The sequence below is a fragment of the Pseudochaenichthys georgianus genome, chromosome 9 (genome assembly GCF_902827115.2).
Source record: "Pseudochaenichthys georgianus chromosome 9, fPseGeo1.2, whole genome shotgun sequence".
NCBI lineage: Eukaryota > Metazoa > Chordata > Actinopteri > Perciformes > Channichthyidae > Pseudochaenichthys > Pseudochaenichthys georgianus.
This window is the reverse complement of record NC_047511.1, coordinates 41,221,200-41,231,477: the sequence shown is the minus strand read 5'-3', so window position 1 is coordinate 41,231,477 and position 10,278 is coordinate 41,221,200. Positions and strand designations below refer to the sequence as shown.

Genomic DNA, 10,278 nt, shown 5'->3' with positions numbered 1-10,278 from the left:
ACTCCCTAATCATTAGTTAGGAGTTATGATGCAAAAATTGATTTATGAGTGTAGTTAGATGTAGCATATTTTTTTCAGAACTTCCTTTTCTAATAGAAAAATCAAGGCAAGGAAAGGCATTATTTGAACCCTGTCTCCAATACAATTACTTTCACAAACATTTAAACTGCATTCTCAAAAACAGTTTTGAGTAAGATAAATGTTCTTCAGGATGACTATCGCAGTTTCAAACATTGGTTTGGCTCAATTACGTTTGTGTCTGACCTACAGAAGTACACTTTTCTTTGTAAAAGTTATTGACAATGCAGTTACATTGTATGGGAATGTAATTCCTCGGAGACCATGCTGTGGTCTTTATGCTTAAAATTGTATTTTTAATTTAACAATAAAGTAAAAATACAACAATTCAATGAGCACACTAAATGCCACCCCCCCCCTGATAAGCTAAGCTTAGGGGCAGCAGGCTGTATTTAGCACTAAGAATCAGGACAACAATGATATCAATCTTTTCATCTTCCCCTCAGAGAAAGTGCCAAACTATTACCGTAAGACGCCTTGCAGATTAAAAACAAGTCATGACAACGAGCTGTTTATGAAACTGACTCTTGCCCTGCCCGTACAAAGAGGTGCTGTTAGGCGATGTTATCCACAACACAATCCAGATAAACATCAGTTTCTGCAGAGCAAGGAGAGGAATATTACTCATTCTGTTCCTCTCATCTGTGAGGGGGGATATTGGCGAGTGACAGATGAAAGTGTAAGTACCTCTGGACAGCTGTTCATTCTGGATGTAATATCGATCCTGTTGTTGATGTTCAATCATGAAATAAAAAATAAAAAAGGGCTCAGCTAACCTCCTCTGGGTTGTGGAGCTGATTCGTCAGAGAGGGGGGTTGAAAGCTGAAGAGCAGAATTTACTCACTGCTCTCCTCTGTTTCCTCCTCAGCTCCTCAACACATATGCATGCATACAAACCCGCAGTTTAACACGAACACGCACGTGCACTCGCACAACAAGCAGGCGTCCACACACACAAACACACACCCTCTAACCTCACTATGGTCTCACACAGCAGGCCTGCCATAAATCAATGGGCAGGATCGTGTCTGCCAGTTAGACTAAACAAGAGCATTTGTGAGGATTTGCTCTCACCCATTAATCATCTTGACAGCTTGAAAAACACATTTCCCCTTTAATGACTGTATTTGGATAATCAGCTCTGTTTCCCTTCCCACCCTCTCCCTGGCTCTCCCTCCTGTCCCCTCCCCATTTTCTTCTCTTTTTCGCCCCAAGCGCCATCACTGACATAAGGCAAACTCACTCCTAGAGGAGGGGAAGGCGGAGGAGGGGCTGTGGAGGTGAGGGGTCTTTCAACGTCCAAACGGGCTCTCCGAAAAAAGTTAAAATAAGCATGCTGCCTGTGGAAAAAAAAGTGTTTTCACCCTCACTCAACAAACCGCAAGGCCTCTGCTAATATAAACTTGTGTATGTGAGTGCACGCTCTAAATTAAACAGAGAGCTCATGCATCTGCAAACATTAACCATGGACGTCTTAATGTGCAGAGGTTGTCTGGAACTTAAAAACATAAACCAACCGTGCGCTTTGAAAATGTGATACAAAATACATGTTGTGTGAAAGTTGTTAGTTTGAACATGTTGCAATCAACAGAGCCACCTATATGCAAAGCCACAAAGCTGTTTCCAAAAATAACATTATTTTAAATGTTATTAAAATGAATTAGAAAGATTGACTTTACATAACATGCAGTGCTTTCCTGATTCCTGACTAAAACTTCAGGAAACACGTCCTCATAACATAAAGTCAAAATACGTTGTTGGCTTAAAAACAACATTATATTCTTATCGAAGATTTCAAGCAACAAGCACACATTTTGAAATGGTTGCAGTGGTTATGTGTGAATTGATAAAAATAAGGTCTTAAGGTTCAGGATGCAAAACAATGTGGTTTAAACAACACAAATACTCGGTTAGGCTTTGGCAACAACGTTACATGGATGAGTTAAAGCAACAAATCTAAGGGGTTGGGTGAAGGCAACAAATGTACTTGGTAGTTTCCAGCAACAAACTTAAAGGTGGGGTAGGTAAGTTTGAGAATCCGGCTCGAGATACACTTTTTGTTATATTCCATGGAATGCTCTTAACATCCCGATAGCAATGAATATCTGAAGTGCTTTGACAACAAATCCATAACAACATTTAATTTGTGGAAGCCGTAATACTGTAAAAAGCACGACCAATCATCTGAGCCGGCCCGGCTAAAGTAACTGGATGGCCTCCCTGCCTGTCAGCCTTCCATCTGTGCACAAACTGATCTCGTGCCCTCATTGGTCATGTGCGCGTTCGTGTGTGTTGGAGGAGGGGCTCTGTGAGGAAGTAGCAGATTTTTTCCGGTTGTGTATTTTCAAATTCTAGAGCACTCGAGCTGGTTTCTCCAAAATTACCTACCCCACCTGTTAAGCCCCGAGCCTGTTTTTCAGGTCTCAGGCTCGAAAATGACATTCCCAGACCATATCTTCACTTCTAAAAGGGTTAAATTGATAATCTTTTATTCTCAAAGCAAGGTTACATCTGTGAGTTGGATATAGAAGTGTCAGAATCAATATAGATGTTTTTATTTTAAAGTAAATTCAGATTGAACACAGTAAAAAAATGTAAATTATTGTGTCCGTCCAAACAAAACAAAAAAAACTTATAGTGAAAGCCACGCTTGGATGATGGGATGGTAGACTAAAAGCTTTAGGAATTCAAACTACAACATATAATAAGTACCCTGTATCAAGATTGATGCAAAACAAGTGCATTTTGACCTTTTTAGAGAAATTTAGCCCAAATAAAACACTTCTGGGGTCATTTGGGTGGATTTTCCATATCTCTGGCCCCCCTTGGTCGATTTTGATGGTTGACACCTCTTTCTAACCGTCAGAGCCAATGGAATCGAGGGGAACTCCCACATGCACACACACATGACCAAATAAGGAGTGAGAGTGACACATAGACAAAACCGGAAGCTGCGATAACTCTGGTGGCTACCAGCAGCTAACTTTTAGGGTGCGTTCACACCTGCCTTGTATAGTCCGGTTTAATCTAACCCTGGTGCGTTTAGCCGCTTGGTGCGGTTCGTTTGGGTCGGTGTGAACACAGTCCGAGACCTCTGAAGTGAACTAAACAACCGGACTCTGGTCCGCTAAAATAGGTGGTCTCGGAGCACTTGCTTGCGAACTCTGGAGCGGTTCATTGCTGGTGTGAACGCAGTCTGCACCAAAACATAGGAAGCGTAGTATTTACGTGTCACAAGAACGCGGATATCTTCAAAATCTTTAGCGAAAGAGTCTTTCAAGACATCCGCGGTTGTTTAGTTAAAGAGTGAAGCAGAATGAAGTGTTGAACAGTGTCGTGTAAAGTAAACATTCTCCGTCAGCTACATAAAAGTAAGAACACCTGTCGTCGGTGAAACGCCCCTCCTTACTGCAGAACGTCTCTCATTATGTTATAGTGTTTTTTAACGGACGTTGTCTGATTATATAATCAAATGCGCGGGCCGCTAGTGTCTGTTGACTCCAGATTAACAGCAGCATGAGAATAACCTGCCCAAAGTGCCGATGCTCCATGGCGGAGGCTCCGGTAGAAATTGCCGGGATTTACGTTTTTACCCCCTTAATGCCTGACCAATGGTTGAACAGCATTTCTGTGCACATGACTTGTGTTTAAAGTTTATAGTCCGTTTGAGTTTTGCCCGTGTGAACGCAAACCGAACCTTCTGAAAAATGAAACAACGTAACAAACTGTCGTCTGGTGCGCACCAGAAAACGGACTATTAGGTGTGAACGCACCCTTACTCTCCGATTTTTAAATAAAAATGGAATTATGGATTATAAATAATTTTTTCAAAGCGACAGACACATTATCAACCTATGGATTAACCGATTCAGCCGCGTTTTTTCTCGTTTTAATGCCATTGAACACGTCTTTTGATCAGATTGAAAGCTACGTGAGACAATCTCCCGTAAACGCTCCATAAAGGTACGTGTTGTGATGTCTGTGTTTGCTTCCCGTGTCGCGAGTTCGGATCGCTCAGTGATGATACTATATACCTATATAATCTGTGGAACCTCAGCTTTAATCGGATATCTTGTAAGTGCAGCTACGATAAGTAATAAGAGTATCTTTATATTGAGTTCTGTGCCAAAGTCCGTTAGCATTTTTCGCTCAGGGGTCATTTAGATGCTTCTTATGAGAGTTGTGTTTTGTTTTGGTAAAAATGGTTTGTATCGTCAGTTAGCTGAGATTCTTCCCGTTAATCTGGTATAACACATTAATAGGTTCTTAAATATTAAGATGCCCTGGCTGAGACCAGGGGTGGATCTACGGAGGGCAAGGGGGGCAGCTACCTCCCCACTGTAGAGCCTTGCCCCCCCAGCTGCCCCCCTAACTTTTGTTTCCCTAAAACTGTACTAAAACAAACATACACTATTTCCACAAGCTTCTCAAGCAACGAAACAAGCATTACATTAGTTAAAAGTGAATCATTTTAAATATCATTTTAGGCCCGTTAAAAACAGCAGCTCAATCTAGCAGCTCTTAGTATTGACAAATATTGATTGAAATGTGTTGCTGCACAGGTCACCTTTAGCTCTCTGAAGAGATGGGTGATGCCATTTGTGTACTTAATTATAACTAAGTACTTACAGTATGCAGAATTAGAGTATTCTCTGAATCGGGTGCCTTTTGGGTCTTTATATCTTTGAAAAATGAAACCAAAATGTTTGGTCATAACATCTGGTAGTGGACTACTTACATGTTCCCACCTCAGGCACAAAATATAAATAATTACTAGGAATTTACTTGAAAACATTTAACAGGGTTGAAGTTTTTGACAAAGGGTAGCCATGAGAGCTAAGATATGGCACCACATGGAAATCAAGGACATTACAAAATTGTAATATTTTGCAAAACTATTGTTTATTTTGTAATATACAATTATTTACTATTATTAATTCATAGAACAGAGTTGAAATGTTGAGCTTGTCAATCTTAATCTGAAAATACAAAAACTGAAATATAGGTAAGAGAAGAAACTGACACTTTTGTGATGTAATTCCCTCAATGCAGATCACACATGGACTGATCCATTATTTTAATAGGAGGGTAAATGGTAACAAAGCGTTATAATTAGGATAATTAGGTAAGCGTTGGTTCTGTTCAGGCAAAATAACTTTGGGGGGGGGGGGAGCTAAGGAAACAAAACTACAGGGTTTTGTTCAGGGAAAAAAGTGGTTAGGTTTATGCAACAACAACACTTAGTGAGGTTAAGGGAACACAACTACTTCAGTAGGTTCATGGAACTAAACAACTTTTGATCTTTGGTTTAATCTTGCAGGATTCACGCAACATAATGTGAATCGCTGACATAAATGAAGTGTCATGTGATGTAAAATAAATATGTTATGTTAGCTAACTGACATCTGTAGGTTAAAATAAGTCACAATTCACGCAACACGAGCAGCCAATACAGCAGTTATTGGGGGTTAGTACACTTTTTCCAATTATAAAGGTAACTTTAGTCAAGACACATACTGCACGTTTAACATAGTAAGTAAAAATTGTTAACAGATGCAGAGGTTTCCCACAATGACAGGTCAAAATGTCTGTTTTTTAGATGCTGTTTTTCTTTCAAAATGGGAAGATACAAAAACAAGATTACTTAAACAAACATATCATTCGTACACAAATATTGGCTAGCAATAGTTTATTTAAAAAGAAACCACAAGTCATTGCTTGTCCCAAGTGTAAATAACCATCGTTTTTGTTGATACAATATTCCCAATTATACGAAGCTTTAATGCACCATTACACAGGCTGAGAAACAGGATGACATTATAGAGTGAATGTGTATACAGCAAGTGTGTGTATGGGTTGGGCTCCTGCAATGTGTTGACATGTGGAATAATGAATCTGTTTGAACAGTTGTGAGACAACTCTGTCTGAATACCACACAGCTGAGTGATGCTGGCACACACACACTGAACCCAAACACACACTAAGCACAGTTTGGCAGCTGAAGTCACACACCACTGTCACTCAGCTATAAAACATCTCATGTGTGTTAAAGACAGGGTAGACAACTTTGGCAAAAACCAGCAACAGTAAAGTAGATATTTACCCGAAAAAACGAAATAATCCACTTCCTTCTGGACTCTCTCCAAAGCCACTCCCCAAAAAAATCACGAGTGCTGCAATGGGAGCACACAAGCCAACATTTGAGTGAGGAAGTAGGTGATTTGATGACTTCTTACAGACCTGCAAAGCCACAGAAACCAGATATTCATACATTTTATGTTTATTTTTGTCGTGATATAAAGAGAATTAAGAAAATTATATAACAAAAATAGTTTCTTAACTACATCGCCTTAGCGTTTTGTGACCGGAGAGATAGTATGACTTCTGCAATTAATTTAATTACCCTTAGCTAGGACTTGCATTTGATTGCACAGTCAAACTCACATACATGGGTAAATCATTCCTATTTAACTCGTATTTTCCTGAGTCCCCTAGGTTTGTTGCATTTTAACCGCCTTTCATGTATCTTTCCTATGTCTCTGAGTTGTTTTTTGCACTATTTATAATCTGCCTTAAGGTGACTTTAATAGTCTGGTAAGAAATATTAAAGTGCATTTTAAGAAATACAGCCAGTATTTCAATTGAAAAAACATTCAAATGTAATTTTTGACAGCACACAAAGAGATTACAGTGTTGACTTGACGTTATGTAAATACTTCTATTTGTTGAAGATGTGTTCTGAAATTATCATGTTAACTGACTTTTTTAAATAATTGATGACTGTAGATTTAGATGCAGTTAAATGCTTCCCCAATTTCTTTGGAGCAGAAGGCTAAGGCATCACACAGTGCACCTTTAGGCAGCAGATATAAAAGTGAATCTGTGTATCCCGGCCTCCAGTAAAAAAAGAAGGAAAATATGAGTATATTAAACATAATGGCACCCTCTGAGTCTGGATGCTTTCCCATGGAAGACATAAGACCTGTGTTGCTTATAGAGAGTACACTATTAGCACAAGACAACCCCACGTGGAAGTAAACACCAATCTGTCCATCAGACCATCATAAATTCCCCTCATTCGTCGCCAAGGCACGTTCGATGCTGACTTTCGTGACATCTTCGGCATCTTCCACAAAATGGCATCCAGCTGGAGACTCGGTCCAAGTGCTATTAGCAGCGCACCGGGCTGTAATTGAAACGTTCATTTCTCCACTGGTGGTTAGAGGCGGTGTGTCTATTAACGGAGACGGACCACAGCAGCTCCGGGCAGCTCTCCGTGTCCAGGGTCAGGGCCGGATGAAACTGAAATCAGGAGCTCTATTTCTTTATCTGATTGTCTGTGCTGACAGTCGCTGTTTTCTTTTACCAATCAATACATGAATCACATAAAAAGCAGGACTTATTAGAACATGTTTAGGTGCACTACAGCTTCTACCACTCAGTTGTGTTTTATTATTTCCCGATAATAACTTGACAGTGGTGCAAAAAGTACTCGTATCCTTTGCTTAAAAAAAGCCCAGTCTCAAATGCTAATTTTACAAGTAAAAAGTCCTATGTTCAAAATGACACTTAAGTAAAAGAAGTATTATTAGAAAAAGCATGAAGGATCAAAAATAAAAGTAATCATTATGCAGAATGGCTTTTTTGTAACTGTTGAATTATAATATATTATTATCATATTTTTATTACTAACAAATACATACAGTATTTGTTATACTTGGTTACATTGGTGTTTTAAATGTTACAATTGGATGTCAGTATAAAATGTATTCAACTTTTACTGATTCACATCACTAAATAAATAAATAATATTTATTTAAGGACCAGTGCCAATGATGTGTCAAGAGCTGTTGTTATAAACTGGTTCCAGGTCAAATTAAAACGCGAATGATCTCACACGGAAACTGGTGTTGCAACAGTCCGGGCGCCAGGAGGAAACAACTGAGGGGGCTGGTAGATGTGGCGAGGGAAATCTTTGTTTAAGGAAATATAATGAATTTATTGAAGCCCAATCTCGTTTAGCACTGCACACACACACACACACACACACACACACACACACACACACACACACACACACACACACACACACACACACACACACACACACACACACACACACGCACGCACGCACACACACACACACACACACACACACACACACACACACACACACACACACAAAACATACAACTGAAGGACACTAAGCCCCCTAAAAACCTGAAGGTTAAAGATTGAAAGGCCTAATTTTAAGGCATTTAAAAACGTTATTGTAAGCCTCAGCACCATCATGTATTGCCCGTTCAATAATTACAGGCGGGGTTTACTGCCTCAAAGTGCTGGCAATGTTCATGTTTACCGACAACGGCATTACAGACTTTAGATCAGGTCATGGCTGCTACCCCTATCATTAGAAACCACAGGCAGAGAAGCCATGTGTGTGTGGCAGCTAAACCTAACCAGGAAGTACTGATTAGTAAGTGTTGTAGTGAAATGATTGCTTAAATAATGACAGAATGTGTTGCCGCCTGATTGATACTGAACTATAACAAGGATTATATTTCATAGTCATGGTATGTGGCTATGTTTAATAATGTGCTAGTAGCTGTTTCTGCCTTTTTCTAAGCTAAGCTAACAAGCTGTTTAGAAAACATAATTATTTCCCAAAATGTTCACCGCTGCTTGAAATGATTATAAGGTAATCTTTTCTTTTACTTTTCTCCCTCTATAGAATCAGGAGGAGTCCTAGACCCCTTATGAGTCAGCATTTTAGCACTTGCGGTCATTCGCGTCTCATATTGATTTCTAGTTAGGCCTGAACAAATCCTAAAGCACAAAACAAGGTTTAAATATGTTTAAATATAGCATGTCAGTAAATACCACACTGGTGAACTACTGAAGCTTTGATTTGTCCAAAAATCGGCGATTGCTAACAAGTGACTAAAGAGACTACTAAATGTTATCACAGAAAAGCCACATTAGCCACATTTAGCTTAGCGGGAGTGACGTATGCGACCATGACGTAGTTTGTTTATAGCCTAATGTTGTAAATGCTTTTTTACTTCTGACTACGCATTTACGCTTTAACTGTTATAAAAGTGATGTTAAGATGTTGAGAGTATCCTGATAAACAGAAAGTGTAAGTAGTAAATGTGTGTTCGTCACGCATCTTGTTTTCATCAATACCCAGAACTCAAATGGACATGTTTTCGTTGAGGGAGCCCAAGGGAGATTTCGCGTTGGTCTCCAAAAACCCGTCATCACGACTCAGAAGGAAACTTTTTAAAGTGAAATGGAACTTTCTGCTGTTTTTGTGCATATTGCTTTCCCAGCGAGCGTTACAGCATGGCTGCTTGCCGACGTGAATGAGCAGAGGAGCCGGAGCCGGCATGTAAAACACTCGGTCTTAGGGTTTATGTGGAGAAATAAAGCAGAGATTGTGTGACAGGCCCCGATGAAGGATGTGTTCACGCCATCTGGGTTGCTTTAACACTGCGGTCACTGTTGGACACCGAGGGCTCTGCATTGTGTCCCGATGTTAAACACAGAGGTGGTAGTCATGGAGTTGAGGTTAATGTTTTGTTCTGGAGACACAGAGAGAGAGAGACTGAGTACCCCCTCTCTCTCTCTCTCTCTCTCTTCTCTCTCTCTCTCTCTCTCTCTCTCTCTCTCTCTATGTGTCGTGGCTGTCAGCGGGATGGTGATCCAGGGTAGAGCTGGCGTCTAATTGAAGAGCAGCTCCACACCCTGTCGTCATTAATCACGGGGCCTGTCAGCCGGCTGCTCAGGACCTCACAGTGGCACTCTGCTCTGCTCTGAGGGGAAATGTTAGTCTCCTCCATCACCATCACCATCACTAGCTCCACTGATACCACTTCTTTGATTACTGCTATCATTCTCGTACCTTTGCTGTTTTTATGATTGCCTCCACCATAACACTAACATGACTTTTTACACCAGGGGAGAGCAACCTTTTCGTAACTTAAGGCCCACTTCTGATTGTTGGCAACAAGTAAAATAAACTTGGCTGTAAATATTTGTCGGCTGTAATGACCAAATTAAATACTCGGCTTAAGCTCACCCGTCATTGCATGCAACTTTGAATCCAAAAATAATCTATTCAGCATAATATTTACTCACCACACGCTCAGCAGCTGTTCTGGCATTTGTCTCCCACATGATTCTTTTTTTTAAACAACC

At 40.1% G+C, this 10,278-nt stretch overlaps 1 protein-coding gene across 1 annotated transcript in view; it reads right to left on the bottom strand.

Moving 5' to 3' along the window:
• Positions 1-9,974, bottom strand: part of LOC117452633 (erlin-2-like) — a 39,105-nt gene extending 29,131 nt beyond the window's left edge. The window contains exon 1 of the mRNA XM_034091342.2: positions 9,825-9,974. Within this exon, the coding sequence (XP_033947233.1) occupies positions 9,825-9,974 (150 nt within the window). The remainder of the gene's footprint in view (positions 1-9,824) is intronic.
• Between the last annotated feature and the right edge of the window lie 304 nt (positions 9,975-10,278).